Source organism: Triticum dicoccoides, chromosome 3B (genome assembly GCF_002162155.2).
Source record: "Triticum dicoccoides isolate Atlit2015 ecotype Zavitan chromosome 3B, WEW_v2.0, whole genome shotgun sequence".
Taxonomy (NCBI): Eukaryota; Viridiplantae; Streptophyta; class Magnoliopsida; order Poales; family Poaceae; genus Triticum; species Triticum dicoccoides.
In genome coordinates, this window is record NC_041385.1 from 14,634,760 (window position 1) to 14,652,212 (window position 17,453).

The window sequence follows — 17,453 nt, forward strand, 5'->3', positions numbered from 1 at the left end:
CCGCAACCTCAAGGTCACTAAGATGCTAGTCGACGGCGGGGCCGGTTTGAACTTGATCTCCTCCATGGTGCTCCAGAAGCTCCAGATCCCCGACAGCGAGCTCGAAGAGACCGGTACATTTCAAGGAATTAACCCGGGAAGGAGCAAGCCAAAGGGAAAGATCACGTTGCCGGTAACATTTGGCAGTGAGCTAAACTTCAGGACTGAGAGGGTCACGTTTGACGTTGCCGACTTTCCATTACCTTACAATGGAATCCTTGGCCGTCCGGCACTCGCCAAGTTCATGGCAGCCTCTCACTATGCGTACAACGTACTGAAAATGCCAGGCCCAATAACTGTCATCTCTGTCCCTGGAGACAAGAAGGATGCTCTTATTTGTGCCGACAAGATCTACCGGGAAGCAGCGGCTGCAGCAGAACGAAGGACACTTGCCGCTGAAGCTCCCGGGGGGAAGAAGAAGACCAAGTCCGGCAAGAGCTCTGATGCCCACTCCGGCAAGCGCACCTCTTCGGAGTGCTGCGCTACCGTCGAGGACGCACCATCGAGCTCCACCGGCAAGTGCAAGAAGGCAATGGCAGCTCCACCTGAGACCAAGAAGGTGTCCGCCAAGGAGGATGGCACTGGTGGTACCTTCACCTTCAGCGCCACTCTTGACCCTAAATAGGAAAGCGCGCTCATTGCTTTCCTGCGGGCGAATGTCGACGTGTTTGCGTGGCAACCGTCTGATATCCCCGGTGTTCCCAGGAAAGTGATTGAGCACCACCTTGCCGTCTGTCCTCATGCGCGGCCCGTCAAGCAGAGAGTCAGGAAGCAGGCAGTTGAGCGCCAAGAATTCATCGCAGAAGAAATCAAGAAGTTGGAAGCAGCAGGCCTTGTCAGAGGAGTACTCCATCCCACGTGGTTGGCCAATCCTGTTGTTGTGCGCAAGGCTAACGGGAAATGGAGACTTTGTATTGACTTCACTGATGTTAATAAAGCTTGTCCCAAAGACCCATTTCCCTTGCCGCGTATTGACCAGATTGTTGACTCCACAGCCGGATGTGATTTGCTTTCATTTCTTGATGCATATTCAGGATATCATCAGATCTTCATGGCCGAAGAAGATGAAGAGAAAACCGCATTTATCACCCCGTGTGGCACATACTGCTTCGTACGGATGCCTTTCGGTTTGAAGAATGCTGGTTCAACATTCGCAAGAATAGTTCATCATGCTTTTGAGCCACAAATACACAGAAATGTGGAAGCTTACATGGATGACATAGTGGTCAAGAGCAAGGACAAAGTGACCTTGATTCAAGATTTAGATGAAACATTTGCAAACCTGCGCAAGATCAACCTCAAGCTTAACCCCGAGAAGTGTGTGTTTGGAGTCCCTTCCGGCAAGCTTCTCGGGTTCTTCGTGTCTCAACGGGGAATTGAAGCCAATCCCGACAAGATCAAAGCCATCGAGCAGATCGAAGCACCAAAGCGCGTCAAGGATGTACGAAGGCTTGCCGGCTGCGTGGCTGCTCTCAGCAGGTTTATCTCTAGATCTGCTGAGCGCGCCCTGCCATTTTTCAAAATTTTGAAAAAGGCAGGTCCAATGAAGAGATACATGTCCTCCACTCCAACGCTTGTCGCACCTAAGCCACAAGAGAAGTTGCTGCTGTATATAGCAGCAACCAATCAAGTGGTTAGTGCTGCGTTAGTGGCGGAGAGGGAGGCAGATGATGAGCCAGAAACCACGACAGATCCATCCAGCAACAAGCAGGGGGCTTCGTCGACAAGCTCTGGCCCCGACAAACATGAGTTTACGCAGGAGCATGATAAGATGCCAAGGAGAATGGTGCAGCGCCCAGTTTACTTTGGCAGTTCCCTTCTGCAGGGGGCTAGATCAAGGTACTCTAGTGTGCAGAAGTTGCTTTTCGGCCTCCTCATGGCCTCGAGAAAGCTGCGCCATTACTTCCAAGCACATGAGATCACAGTCGTCACTCGCTTTCCGTTGAAGAGGATACTGCAAAATCCAGAAGCAACAGGCAGGATTGTCGAGTGGGCGCTGGAACTGTCAAGCTTTGGCCTCAAGTTTGAGAGCACCTCAACTATCCAAAGCAGAGCATTGGCTGAGTTCATAGCAGAGTGGACGCCAACCCCAGATAAAGAAATTCTAGAAACGAGCATCCCCGTTAAAGAGGCAAGCAAAGAGTGGCTGATGTATTTTGATGGTGCCTTCTCGCTGCAAGGCGCCGGTGCAGGCGTGCTACTTGTCGCACCCACCAGAGAGCACCTCAAGTACATAGTCCAGATGCACTTTCCCAAAGAGCAAGCAACCAATAATACTGCAGAGTATGAAGGATTGCTTGCCGGTCTCAGAATCGCAGCAGACCTTGGGATCAAGAAGCTCATTGTCAGGGGTGACTCACAGCTTGTCGTCCGACAAGTGAACAAGAACTACCAAAGTCCGTTGATGGAAGCGTATGTCGATGAAGTGAGGAAGCTAGAGGAGCACTTTGACGGCCTACAAATGGAGCATATCCCAAGAGCTCAGAATGATATTGCTGATGGCCTGTCAAAGTGCGCCGCACTAAAGTTACCTGTGGAACCAGGGATCTTTGTGCTTAAGTTGACTCAACCATCCGTAACACCATCAACTGGACAAAGCAAAAGGAGGAAGTTGGTTTCTGGTGACTACTTTCCGGCAGAGCTCCCCGAAGCCGCCGCCAAGAAAGTCCCCAAGATCAACACCAAGGATGCTGAGGGGCAGTCTGCTCCGGCAAGCCTAATGGTTTGTTCCGTTGAAGCAGACGCTCCCGACAAGTTTTGCTCCGGCAAGCTTGTCGGGGAACATCAAGCTCCGGCAGGGCCGCAAGTCCTTGCCGTAGAAGCAGATGTTCCCGCAGCAGCAGATGTGCCTTTAGTCCTTGTTGTCGAGCCACAAGCTCTAGCATGGGCACAGCACATTGTCCATTTCCTTCAGACAGGAGAACTTCCCGAAGAGCAAGAAGAAGCGGAAAGAGTAGCCCGGCAGTCAAGTATGTACCAGTTTGTCGATGGCATACTATACAGAAGAAGACTCAACGGTGTGAAATTGAAGTGTATTCGCCGGGAAGATGGACAAAAGCTGTTGGCAGAGATACATGGAGGCCTATGTGGCCATCACATAGGCGCAAGAGCACTTGCCGGCAAAGCTTTCCGGCAAGGTTTCTTTTGGCCGACAGCCCTCCAGGATGCAACTGCACAAGTAACCAAGTGTGAAGCGTGCCAGTTCCACTCCAAACAGATACACCAGCCAGCTCAAGCTCTCCAGACGATCCCTTTATCCTGGCCATTTTCGGTCTGGGGGCTCGATATCCTCGGCCCCTTCCCTCGAGCTGTCGGGGGCTTTGAGTACTTGTACGTCGCAATCGACAAGTTCACAAAGTGGCCGGAAGTGCAGCCAGTGAGGAAGGTGACAGCACAGTCAGCAGTCAAGTTCTTCAGGTCGATTGTTTGCCGTTTCGGGATCCCTAACAGGATCATCACCGACAACGGCACGCAATTCACGAGCCACACCTTCATGCAGTACGTCCAAGACCTTGGCGCCAAGGTCTGCTTCGCTTCTGTTGCTCATCCAAGAAGCAACGGTCAAGCAGAGAGGACAAATGCTGAAGTGTTGGGCGGACTCAAGACCAGAACTTTTGACAGGCTGCACAGGTGCAGAAGGAACTGGATCGAGGAGCTGCCGGTGGTTCTTTGGTCGATCAGAATGATGCCAAATTGAGCCACTGGCCAGACACCTTTTGCTCTAGTCTATGGAGCAGAGGCAGTTCTCCCCACGGAACTCGTATACAGATCACCTCGAGTGCTCGCTTATGATGAGCTTGAGCAAGAACAGCTGCGGCAAGATGACGCGCTGCTCCTTGAGGAAGATCGTCTTCAGGCTGCTGTACGAGCTGCTCGATACCAGCAAGCTTTGCGCCACTATCATAGACGCAAAGTTAAAGCCAGAAGCTTCGAGGAAGGCGACCTTGTTCTTCGGCGCGTTCAGTCCGCCAAGAATTCCAACAAGTTGACGCCGAAGTGGGAAGGCCCTTATCGGGTGAGACGAGTCACAAGGCCTGGCGCTGTCCGCCTTGAGACCGAAGATGGCATTCCAGTGAGCAACTCCTGGAACATAGAACATCTTCGTAAGTTTTTTCCATAAGGCGCGGTTGCCGGAACCCGTTCCGGCAACCACCTTTTGTACAAGTCTTGCCACTATTGCATGTAATCCTTTGTACAAAGCCGGGTGCAGACCCCGTGCATAAGTAAAACCCCATGTGCTCCGCACAGCTTGTCTATTTTCATGTGTTAGTTCCTTTCTTGCACGTGATTATCTGACACTTTGTGCAGCACTTACATCCGGTAAGCAGTAACGAGCTTAAGAGCTCCATATTATTATTTTCTCTTCTTTCTTTTTCTTTTAAAGGAAAAGAAGGTTCTCCCGCACACAAGTTTGCCGCGGGGGAAAGGAGAAGATTATGGTATGAGCCAGGCGTCGTTCAAGCGAAGACTTGCCTTACCGGGAAGCAAATGACAGAAAAGCTAAGTTGCCAAAGTTTGAGAAATCACTTTTTTAAAAAAATTTGAGTTATCTTCCTCGAACGACCCTGCTTTGTATGGAAAACCTGTGCGCGGAGGAACCAACTCGTGGCTAGTTGCGCCCTTACTTTGTTTCGAGTCCGCTCAACAGCTTAAGCGTGCAGCATCTAGTCACGACAAGGTTTCTTGTCGGAAGCAGCGCCGCCAGCAGGCTGCTGAAGTTCCACACTCAGTGCTCGCGGCTCGGGCGCCTGCGCCGACAAGTTCCCTAGAAGCGTAGGGTGAAAACATACAAAGGGAGGAATCTAGTAGAGGAAATAACATTGCAATTGATAACAGAAATAAAGTTATATTACAAAGATAACTTGTCGCAGCTCTAATAGACTGTTTTCATGACATGACTAGCAGCAACAAGGGAAAAGAAGAAATGGGCGGCCTAATCTACGCGCCCGCCCTCGACTCGCTTGATCTCGCTCACCTTGTCCACGATATGGGTGCGACAAGGGCCTTGAGTGCGTCCAGATCGGCGTCAGGCGGTAAGGATCGAAGGACGTTGGTGAAGCTGAGGCCTGGGTTGCGGAAGGCCACCTTCATCAGCACCTTCTGGAGAACCCCAGCGCAGATTTTGCACGACTCGTTGGCCAGCTGCTTCGGGATCCTCTCCCGGAGCCGCTGGAGTGCCGTCGCCACGCCCTTGAAGAATAGACTGAGCTTGGCGCTGGGTTGAAGGCTCTCGTCGGAAGGATACCCAAAGTCCTCCATCCCCAGCTGCGCCAGCTCCTCGTTGATGACGGCGGCAGTGTTCACCAGACCCTCGGTCCAGTGCTCCACTGTGTCTCTGAAGGAGTTCTGAGTGACTGCAATGCTCTCCAACAGCGCCGCATCAGCCTTGACCTTCTCCGCCAAGGTCTTCTCCCGCTCCTTGACGGCCTCCAGCGTCTGCGTCAGCGTGGCCAGCTTCAGCTCCAGGTCTGCTTTGGAATCCTTGGCGGCGTTGAGCTCCTTGCCCCTCTCAGCGAGAAGGCCTTGCAGTTCACCATGGGCGGCGGCATCCTTCTCGCGCTCACGCTTGAGAGCGGCAATCTCCTCGCCGCTCTTCCCAATATCGGCCTCCAGCCGCGCCACCTTCTCCTCTAGCTCCTTATTGGCGGCCTCTGCAGTTGCCGCGGCATCCTTTGCCTCCTTGAGCGCCCCGCCAAGTGCTCGCTCACGCTCGGCGAGCTCTTCCTCGTAGCTGTCGAGGTGGGCCTTCCGCTGCACTAGCTCGCCTTCCCGCGCCGACTGCTTCTCGGCAGCAAGCCTTTGTTCCTCCTCAGCCTCGGCCTTCTCGAGAAGAAAGGTCGTGCGCTCCTCGTCTACTCGCTCCCGCTCCTGCGCCAGGGATCGAAGAGCTTCTTGATTTTGTCCCCGGAGCTCCTCCGCGCGCTTCTCCATGTCAACTCCCGCTTTTGCGACAAGCGCTTCCCGGAAGCCAGCTTGGCTTGCCAGGTGCGGTAGAGTGACAGCAGCTTCCGCAGCAGCTGCTCCTCCTCAGGCTCGCCGCTGCTGCTGCCGGGCGCGTCAACCAATGACAGCCCAGCAGAGGCGAGCACCTCCCCGTCAAAAGTCTCCCCCTCGACTGGCGCCCTGGAGCTCGACGCCCAGGGTAGCTTGATGAAGATGTTGTCACCGGCCTGCAAGTAGGCGTCGGGCTGGGGATCCTCGGAGCCCGGCTCCGTGGAAGCGGCAGAAGGTTCGGCGGTCGGTGCAGCGCCCGGCGCTCCTGCGGCCTCCGGGTCGTCAGTGCGATCGCCCGATCCCTCGCCGGCTTCCGTAGCAGCAGCCCCGGCGGCCTCCTCGCCGGCGGTCTCGTCAGCACCGGCACCTTCCTCGCCGGCGCCCTCTGTCCCCATTGGCTCAGCCAAAGGTGGGTCTGAAGAACGGAGAAGGGAGGAAAATCAATCAAAAATTCAAGGAAAGAAAAACAGAAGAAGCAGAACACAAGGGAAAGTTTTTGGGCAAGTGGATTACCTGCGTCAAAATCTTCAGTTGCGGCCTCGGTCGCCGCAGGATCAGCAGTGCCGTCCCTTGCCGGAGAGTCCCCCCTTGCCGGAGAGCGCTCCCTTGCCGGGGACTCCTCCCTTGGCGGCGCAGTCGAAGCAGGCGGCACTTCGGGACCGGCCTCCGGGCGCTCCTGATGAGGCTGCTCTGCTCCTGCACAAGTCAACAAGCAAGATATCAACAAAGGAAAAAGCACTAAAGCGCGCCCGACAGCAGAAGGATAAACTATGAACTTACACTGGGGGCTGCGCTGGGGGCTGCTACGAGGGGTGATTGCCGGGTCCGTCAAGGTGGTCTCGGACCCGCCTCCTGCCGACGCGATGGAGTCATCCTCGATGACGATCACCGCGGCCTTGGCCCTCTTCACCGCTCTCTAGGCCAGTGTTCTGAAAAGAAAGTAGTCCAGATTGGAGCAAGTCAGAAACAAGATATAAACAGCAAGCTTGAAGGATTATAAGGGCACCAAAGAAACTCACTCTTCTTCCTCCTCGTCGAAGCTGAGCGCGGAAAGATCGAAGTCCGGCCCTCCTCCGGTGCGGCGAGGTGGAGGAGTAGGATCCCTTGCCCGCTTGGCGGGAGCGGCGGCGGTGGCCCGGGAAGATCCCGCTCCAGTTGCCGCTGCTGCGTGAGGCGCTCCCGCGGCAACATTGCTTGCCGCAGTAGAGCGCGTCGCGCGGCTCGGTGGCTGTGGAGCCGGCTGCCGCCCTGCTGCGTCCCCGGCCCTGCGAAGGCGCCTCCTTGGCAGGGCCGGGGGCTCCGCCTGCGGCAAGCTCTCTGAAGGTTCGGTCTCCTCCTCGTCGGCCTCGCTCGACTCGGCTTCAGAACCGGCAGGCTCCTCCTTGCCCATGAACTCCGCACGTTCGGCAAGGTTTGCCGCCTTTGCAGCCTCCGCCTCCTCCACAGTGAACCCAAACACACCCGCAGCAGCTGCGGCCGCAGCCTCTTCCGCCCTAGTAGCGATGAGTTGCAGCTCCTCGTCGGTGGTGTCACGGGTGAGGCTCTTCTGCTCGTCGGCGCGGACTGGCACTTCCTCCAAGGTGTCGAAGAACGCTCGCACAACGTCATCCGCGGGCTCTTGCCAAGTTGAGACGATGCCGTGTGAATCGCACAACGGCATCATGGCGCGGATCCGGTCAAGCGAAGAGTTATTGCACAAAGGAACTACGCCCCTCGGCAATGTGAATGGATGCTGGGGGTCGCGTTTGAATAATTCCAAGAGCATTGCGTCCAACTCCAAGACAGTGAAGTTGTAGTTGAGGCCCGGCCGCAGCCTCATGATGTCCGTCGAATTCTTAAATTCCCAGGCGGGCCTCCTCCTCTCCTGCAGGGGGGCAATGCGGCGGCGGAGGAAATCTGCCCCGACAGCACCTATGGTGAGCCCGGCAAGCCTGAGGCGAAGAATCCTAGTGATGGCGATCTTCAGCCTCTCGTCTTCCGGGGCCATGTTGCTCCAGTCATTGCCGCGCACTATTGGAGTTTGGCGCACGGCGATGAAGGGCTGCGGATCCTCCTCGACGATCCAACACCACTCCACTCTCCACTCCTCCCACTTGCTGCGAAGCTCACCCTCCAAGTACGCCTCTTTCTTGCCGACTCTCGAGACCCAGGCAATTCCTCCGGCAAGCGGCTCTCCTCTCTCTACCCGAGGTATGAAGAAGTGGCGGAAAAGGGCTACACTAGGGTGGACTCCGACAAAGTTTTCGCACAAGTGTGCGAAAACTGCCATGGTCAAGACAGCATTGGGGGTGAAGTCAAGGAGGCGGAAGCCATACGTGTTCATAATGTCACAAAAGAATTTTGAGAAGGGCGGGCAGAGCCTGCAGTAGAAGAATAGCGGGAAGAACGGGTACCCATTTGGAGCCGACTCCGAGGCAGCAGCCGGGAGTACCCTCGTGCGCGGATGCGCACGCGTCTCCGTCGCCCAAAAGAGGTAGAATACTCCCTCAGCTCCTGCACGCCGAGCTGGGGGGTGAAGATCGCCCGCTTCTTCCGCAGCGCCGCGAGCCGCTGCGCCTCGGCCGACTTCACGCCCTTTCCCTTGTCGTCTTTCGGTGCCATGGCGGAGGAGGTGGAGAAGGTCGACGGCGTGGTGATGCTGGTGGCAATGGGGGGGCGGAGCGCTGCTCTCTCGGCTTCGAGAAGAAGAGGGGAGCAGCGGAGTTTGTGAAGAAGGAGTAACAGCAAGCAGCGAGGGGGAATGAACTGCCCCTGTTTCCTCAACTTATAAAGAGGGACGGGGCGGACCTTTCGGCCTTCCACTTAAACAACCACCCACGATCTCTCCCACGATGCCGCAATCAACGCGTGCCATTATGGGAGAGTGCGGTGGATACGGAACAAGATTTGGCGTGGCCCAGCCCGCGTGTGCCCGTGCCCTGTCTTGGGCCTGGCCCAACAGCGCTCGGCACCGTGTCTGGCCCAGGCCCGGGGGCTCCTGTCGGTGTACTAGATTAGGGGTACCCTAGTACCCCGAACTTGTGCACGGGCAGTTGCAGCACCCCGCGGCAAAGGCTTGTCGGGTGATCGCCAAGATTCCCCCCCCCCCAAGGTTCCCTTGGAGCCATCCAAGAACAAAGTATTTAAGCTAAGGAGGCAAGACCCCGGCAAGAGGAGCTTGCCGGGAAGGCCAACCAAGACGCTCCAATGAACTTGCCGCGACGCGCCACGCGCTCCGGCAAGGCAACAAGGCCCCGGCAAGAGGAGCTTGCCGGGAAGACAAACCAGGGTACCTCGATGCCCGGTGAGCGACAAGCTTCTGGACCCGACAAGATAACAACAGCGGCAAGGCGCTTGCCGCGGCAGGCGGCCACTCTGCGTCCACGCTCCAGCGCATCCACCAACGTGTCACTCTGGGGGCCTCTCCGGACGTGCGTGGCGGGAGGCTGTGCAGCCAGCGGTGCGCAGTGGCATGCGAAGCTGACAAGATCGCCATCGTGGCGAACGGTGGCGCTCCTAACGGTCCTTTTCTGCATTGTTCGGGCGACTCAGACGGGCATTTAATGCCCTTGTCCCCTGCCGTCAGGGTTAGGTAGGGTGCACTGTACAAGCAGCTGTATCAACTACCTCGCTTTTTACGTTTTTACCCTCTTCTGCGTTGCCACCTGTCGGTGACCCCTTTAGCGTATAAAAGGAGGCCCATGCGCAACGTAGGAGGGGTTCGGCTGATAGGTTCGAAGCCTCAGACAGTTTGCTTCGATCCATCCGGAGCCCAGAGAACATCACACTCTCACTTTGGAGAGCAAGAACACCAGATAATACAACCAGACAAGCAGCAGTAGGAGTGTTATCTCTCCGGAGAGCTCCGAAGCTGGGTAAACTGCTCGTGTGCCTCGCCTCGATCTGCTCTTCGTGCGATCTCCGCCCCCCGCCGAACCGAAAGGGGCCCGGTCCGCCGGCCCCATAGGTGTTCGAGGATCAGTTTCCCCGACATAAATATTTCAAAAAATTCCGGAAAAATATGTGAATGTTCGCAAGGAATGTAACTACAATCCCTAAACAGGTCCAAACTCGAAATGTACGCTGAGAAACAAAAATGTGAAATCTGGCATGAATAGTGTAAAAAAGACAAAATCAACATTGACACTATTCACATCTAGATTTCACATTTTTGTTTCTAAATGTACATTTCGAGTTTAGACATGAAAATTTTAGGGCTTGTAGTCACATTTCTTGCAAACATTCACATTTTTCCCGGAATTTTTAGAGATATTTTTGAACTTGGAGCACCGGGAGTACCCAAGGATGGGAGTACCAGATATTTTCGCCGGGACCTACGGATCAATAAACAAGGCGAGGTGTCCCAGTACATCTCCGATGTCGAGATATTTATTGGTGCTTTCATCCACGGCTCAATTAACTGATATATATATACCGTGCAAATGCATGGGTCGACCACTAGTTTTGTTTTTGTTTTTACGGGCAATATACACTATTGCAGTTAAGTCCATCGCACACGGTTAAAACCCTCTTTCGCTGCCATAATAGCAAACGGTCGCCTTGTAATTGTGTGCGGTAGGGGGGCTTCATCGCACACGATACGAGAAAATCGTGTGCGGTAGGATTTGAGGATGCAGACGTTTTGACAAAAGCAATCATACGCGATGCCCGAGCCTATTGCATACATGATTCATGTACTAAATGTTTGCCATATATCCAACGTCCCAAAATATTTCTTACGTGGAGATCGTTTCGGATGATAGGGCTATTGTACACGCTATACTGTGGGCAACATCTGCGATTCACGCAACAACAAAGGGTTAAATGGGATATAAACGGCTTTTAGATTATTTTCATAATGTGTGGCATTATTACTTTGGAACCAAAAACTAGTGATGCTAAGCAGATTCGGAAATTTAGACATGTTTGCCTACTAAATGTTAGCTTCAAGATTATAACTAAGCTTCTTATTAATAGATTAAGCAGGGTGGTGGATCATGTCATTTCACATACTCAAATTGCCTTCATTAAAGGTAGAAACATTATGGAGGGAGTTGTTGTCCTTCATGAGGCTATGAATTATATTCACTTTAAGAAGTAAATTGGCTTGCTTTTAAAGTTGATTTTGAAAAAAGCTTATGGTATATGGCCTTTTGTACTTCAAATGCTCAATATGAAAGGTTTTCCTCGTAAGTGGTGTGACTAGATCACGTTAACTATGAGAGGGGGGTCTCTCAAGAAACACTATGAGAGGGGTCATGTGGGAGTGAAAGTCAATGATGGATTTCGCAAAAAAAAGAGTCAATGATGAAATTGGACCTTATTTCAAGACTCACAAAGGACTGAGGCAGGGGGATGCCCTATCCCTTCTGGCTTTTGACTTAGCTGTTGATTCTTTATCTGTGATTATGGAAAAGGCTAGTCAAAATAGGTTTGTTAAAGGAGTCTTGGGAGATTTTTTTGCATGGGGTCAATATGCTTGAATATGCTAATGACACCATATTCTTATTACAAGATAATATAGAAAATGCTAAAAACATAAATTCATTTTATGTGTTTTTTAACAAATTTCTGGCTTGATTATGAATTTCCGTCAAAGTGAATTATTCTTATTTGGGGATGCCAATGATGGGGCCGAACTATATCAGGAGATATTTACTTGTCAGTTGAGGAATCTACCTATGAATATCTTGGCATGCTTGTCTCTAATACTAGAATCAGAAATAAACATTGGAAAGGTGTGGAGGATAAAATTGAAAAAAGATGTGGATGATGGCAAGGTGAATTACTGGGTTCTATTGCTAGCAGTATCACTCTAGTTCAGACTTGTCTTACCAACATGCCTTTATTCATGATGTCCTTATACCCTATCCCAATTGGATTTATGAAAAAACTGGGAGATGAGGATAAGAAAAAGTATCACTTACTTAATTGGAAGACCTGTTGTAAGCCAAGAGAACAAGGAGGCCTCGCGATCCTTTATGTGAAGCTTATGAACAAAGTCTTGTTGGCAAAATAGTTTTGGAGGTTAAACACTGAGTCTAGCCTTTGACACTATGTTCTTTTAATCCATGATGGGTGCCTGTCTAGGGCTAAAGTGAAGGTGGGAGATTCTCGGTTCTGGACTAACGTTTTGAAAGTTAAGGATATTTTTTATTAATTCTACAAAAAAAAGACACTCAAACAGGCATACCCAGACTGTATTTGCTAAGTTGTGATCATAATATAATTGTTGCTGATGCCACTAAAATTGTTAGAGTTGATTCAAATTTAGAAGGACCTTATATGAGGAATTTTTGGAATTATGGGAGAACATAAAATAGAGATGTGAAGAAGTTAAAATGGACACAGGAAAATACCAGATCAAATGGATATTGACTGTTGATAAACAGTTCACTATTAATTCTTTTTACTGTAAATTTTCCAAATCTGAAAGTAACTTTCCTCATAAATTCATGTGGAATGTTAAGGTACCTACCAAAATCAAAGTGTTATTATGGCTTATGGTAAGAAAAATATTTTCACTGAAGACAATCTTCCTCGGAGAGGGTGGATAGGAACAAAAATGTGTGTTTTGTTTGGAAAAGATGAAAACATTGATCACTTGTTTTTTCAATGCTCTGCAGCTGGTTTGGTTGGTTTAGAGCTTAATAAAATGTGCTTTTTAGTTTAAATTCTACGCCCACCACCCGAAATGAATGTTTTGGGAATTGGATTAAAAGTTCCTGGAAATGAAAAGAAATTGGAGTTGGTGTGGGTCTCTGTTGTCTTCTGGTCCATCTGGAGATGTAGAAAAGATGTTGTATTTGGGGGAAAATCATTAATGATCCTTTTGTTCTGATCAAACTGGTTTGCTACAGGATTCCTGGCAAGTCCATTTTACTGATAAAGGAGGAAAATCAAAGGGTGCTGATGCTGGAGGCAAGACTTCTTGAGCAGGTAGCAAGTAAAGTATACCATTCGTCACAAGGATGGAGGCATGGGTTTCTGAGAATTGGTGACTAGGATGTTCAACTTGTTTGCTGCTGCTAATGGAAGGACCTTTGAAGCTTTGGCGCCAGCTTTCATCCCCTTTGAGTTTTTTTCTTCTTTGTTCTTAGATATCATGTTGTTGATACTCCCCTGTTATGTCTTCGTGTTTAGTGGCTTTATCTTGCCTGGTGTCTGAAGAAAAAAAATGATGTTTTAGCTTTGGGTGCGCTTGGCTATGCACGTTCCATGCTGATGTTGGTTCCTTTTGGTAGGTGTTGCTTGCTTTTGCTCAGAGAATTTGATCCCTTGTAGATGTATGTTATGCTTGTAGTTTGTATTAGGGCTCGGTTCATATGGTTCCTTAATAGAAATCGGAGGGGGTGGCCCCTTCTTCATCCAAAAAAAAAAACACCTGCGGGTCTTCTTTACGGATTGTGATGGGAGTTTAAGATGAAAAGTTGAAAACTATATGTATATATAATATATTTGTCTCCAAAGTTTGCATATAAGTTCCTTTTCTTTTTTCTACAAATACTAAGATAAAAATCAGTTGTAAAAGTTACATCTTGAAGGCCAAACGTTGCTTATTTAGCTATTTGTGATATGGAGAGAGTATTTATCATACAATTGGGTTTAGGGTAGATGCAGGAAATCTATGTACGTGGTATATGCACATCCGGCGCCTGTCCACTAGTCAGGAAACCATGCATATGCATGCATGCATGTATCTATATGTATGATCAGACATCTATCTCGGCTGGAACTCCGATAAAGACGTCTCGTTGACGGACGGCGCAGTTGCTGATGCTTGGGCGCCCGGCTCTGACCCGGACGCGCTGTCATCGGTCTCGCCGCCGCGTGCGAAAGTGAACGCCGGCTTGGACGGCGCCGGGAAGTCCGACGCGTGGCCGTGCAGCATCACGAGGACGTCCAGCATGGCCGGGCGGTCCGCCGGGTTCTCCTGCACGCAGAGGAGCCCCAGGTGAATGCACTTGATCACCTCGCCCTCCTCCCCCGCGACCATCTTGCAGTCCAGCGACGGGTCCGTCGTCTCCAGCGGCGTTCCCTTCAGCCACTGGCCCCATACCTGCAGGATATATTCATGAAAACATCATACATGACATATGATCACAAGTACTCGTATGTAGTGCGCCCATGCCAAGCATGCATGCGTGATCTCATATCGCTTGTGCTCACATAGCTGAGCATGGTGCCGGAGTCTTCCAAGGATGATTCTTCAAGCAAGTCGGTGTTTTTCCTTCCCGTAACGATCTCCAGCACCAGAACGCCGAAGCTATACACGTCTATCTTGACCGACAGGCGACCTCGAACTGCGTACTCCGGCGCCATGTATCCACTGCGACACACCAGAAATTAATATATACTCTGGCTTCATATATAATCGAGAAATTCACCATAGAGATAGATATATAGATACTCGATCGGCTTGTCGCCGTCGAGCGAACGTACAGTGTTCCGACAACTTGGCTGGTGACGGTACTCGGCCTGTCGCCGTCGAAGAGCCTGGCCAGGCCGAAATCCGAGATCTTGGGGTTCATATCGGTGTCGAGCAGGATGTTACTGGCCTTGAGATCGCGGTGTAAGATCGTTACCTGCGAGTCCTCGTGGAGGTACAGGAGGCCTCGTGCCGTCCCGTAGATTATACGGTACCTTGTCTCCCAGTTCAATAATTGGCGCTTCTCAATTTCAGGCGCTGCAGATCATATTAATTCGTTATTACGACACGGTTAATGTGTTTGTCGTCTGCATGCATGCAGATGCAGCATGCCTATGTAGTAGCATCTGGATCGATCGTCCGTACCGAAAAGAAAGATGTCGAGGCTTCGGTTGGGCAGGTACTCGTACACCACCAACTTCTCCTTCCCCTTCAAGCACACGCCGAGAAGCTTTGTCAGATTGTTGTGCCGGAGCTTGGCTACCAGCAGTAGCTCATTCCTCAGTTCCTTCACACCTTGCCCTGAAGCTTTGTCCAGTCTCTTCACAGCTATTTGCCGCCCATTAGGCAAAAACCCCTGAAAAATACAATTCAGATGGTTTCCACATAAACCAAACCAATCTCTGTAAATAAAAAAATTATCTTCTTTGTGTGTGTGTGTGTGGTTTAGATGGCAAACCACGCTTGTCTGCGCGCTATATTTTCTATATTTATGTGAAGTGCGGGAACACATTATCTGATCAAGAGCTTCGTAATAGATCAGGTAAGTTGAACATATCTACATTTATATCTATACCTAATTGTTGAGTATATTGATTATTAAAAAAGAGGAGATAGAGTAGGATTTGTTTCTGCCTTGTCTTGTACTTCAAATTAGTCATTGTACTCCTATATATATGCCCATGAGACTTAAGCAATATAACGAACTATTCCATCAATCTCTCTCTCCCTTTTAACATGGTATCATCCTAACCGATCCAAACCCTAGCCTCCGCCTGACGCATCCGCCCGCGCGCCGCCCCGAGGCGGTCGGCCTCCATGACCGCCGCCGGGGGCCGCGCCGCCCGTATCTAGGATTCGTCCGCCAGTCATGTTGACCGGATGCCCTAGAGAGCCTTTTTCCCGATCCTTTGGTTCGGGTTTTCTCTCTCTCGCCGCTCGCTTTGATCGATGTTTTCCTTTTTGGTCTTCCGATCTATGCTTGATCGGTTTGCGTCGCCCACCGCCGCCGTCGACCCCCGTGCGCCTTTACTCTGACACCAGCGTGCTCGACAGGCTTCATCACCGACGCAGCGGCCTCGCGCGACATGCTGCCCCTCAAGGCCGTCGTCTGCGCCCCGGCCCGCTCGTCGATCTACGCCGGTCGTCACCGCCATCTCCGATCAGGACATCTGCATCGCCCCGACCCGGTGGCCTCACGTCATGCGGTGGCCCATCATAGTCACCGTACGCGCACCGGCCCGCCCATCGATCCACGCCACCCGCCTCTCCGCCGCGTCTGCACGGCGGCCCTGCGGTCTACCTCGCCGGCCTCGTCCCCGACGGCGCCAGGCTCATAGACAGTCTCAGCTCGGGCGCCACTGCTACATTGGTCGCTTGGGCCTCGCTGCCCGGGCGCAGGCGCTGCCTTGCAGCCCGGGTGCCGGTTGCACGACGTCCCATGCCGTCCGTCATCGACGGCTTCATCTCGGACTCCGTCGCCACCCCACCTCCATAGAGTGGCGTGCCCGACCTCGTGCACGATCGGCTTGATCACCTGCTCGCTGCCTCATCTACGCCCCGCGACCGATCTGGCCCGTCAGTTGCTCGCGCCTCCGCAGGTCCGTGAAGATCGTCCCCGAGTTCAGCGCGCCCCTCCACCGATCGAGCAACAGGCTGCCGTTGCGTCGCCCCGTCGGGCCGCAAAGCCGCCACCCGTGGTTCTCCTCACGGCTACATCGAATCGCGCGTCACCGCTGCGTCGCCCCTTTGGGCCATAGTTCCGCGATACGCGGTCTTCGCTGCCGCCCCGAGGCCGTCCCCGCGGTTGCACCGCCCTGCGCGTCGCTGCTCCCCTTCGGGTCATAGTGCCACGATATGCGGTCCCTCCGCCGCCCTGAGGTCTTCCCATCGTCGTCCCGACCTGCCCGTGCCGCTGCGTCGCCCAATCGGGTCGTAGCTCCGTGACCCGCGGTCCACCGCCGTCCCTGCACGTCGACTTCCCATGGTACGCGCTGCGCCGACTCCCTTGGCGCGGGAACGCCACTGTCCGCGCCGGTCTTTGTCACGTTGTCGGATTTCTTGCCTACTTCGAGCATCCCCGTCGCGCTCCTGACCTAGCCGATGTCGCCGCTACCCTCGTAGCTGTCGATGCCGCCCGTCCACCCCTCCTTCGTCTTCTTCAAGCACCAGCCCGTCGCCAGCATCGCCGTCATCTACCCCGACCACTTCGTCTACTCCGACCACCATTGGTGACATCGGCCCCGCGTCGATGGACGCCGCAATCGTCATCGAGTTCTTCTCTATTGGCCCCTCTGACTTCTCCGACATGGCGTACAGCTCGTGCAGGTCCCTCGTCTATGTATGCCCGGTGCTGGCAACACCGATGCGTGCCTTCATCCATGACGTGTCCTCAGGCCTGACAAGCCTGGTGCGGCGCTTCGTCAACTTCGTCTTTGTCCGTCTACTCATGCTCGGTGCTTGCAACAACGACACGTGCCTTCGTCTACGACGTGTCCCCGGGTTTGGCACACCCGACGCGACGCTTCGTCAACACCGTCTTCTTCCCGGCGCACCACTACTTCAACACCACTGCGCCCATGACTAACTCGGCGCCTCCTTGTGCCTGCGGCTCCACGACGACTTCCTCGACACTGGCTACCCCAACTCGACATCGACCATGGCATTCTTCGCACGGCTACCTCGACCACAGTTACACCACCTCTGCTATCGGCTACTTCGACAAACGGCACAAAGGGCTACTGCCTTGCTTGAGCAACCTCGTTGGTTTCCACTCCAGCCATGACTTGTGCGA

The 17,453-nt window shown here is 52.6% G+C and overlaps 1 protein-coding gene across 1 annotated transcript in view; it reads right to left on the minus strand.

Moving 5' to 3' along the window:
* Positions 1-13,483: 13,483 nt before the first annotated feature.
* Positions 13,484-17,453, minus strand: part of LOC119280512 (putative receptor-like protein kinase At4g00960) — an 11,654-nt gene continuing 7,684 nt past the window's right edge. The window contains exons 3-6 of the mRNA XM_037561340.1: positions 14,807-15,017; positions 14,455-14,698; positions 14,182-14,341; positions 13,484-14,071 (exon numbers count right to left, since the gene is read on the minus strand). Coding sequence (XP_037417237.1) covers positions 13,733-14,071; positions 14,182-14,341; positions 14,455-14,698; positions 14,807-15,017 — 954 coding nt within the window. The 3' untranslated portion in view covers positions 13,484-13,732. The remainder of the gene's footprint in view (positions 14,072-14,181; positions 14,342-14,454; positions 14,699-14,806; positions 15,018-17,453) is intronic.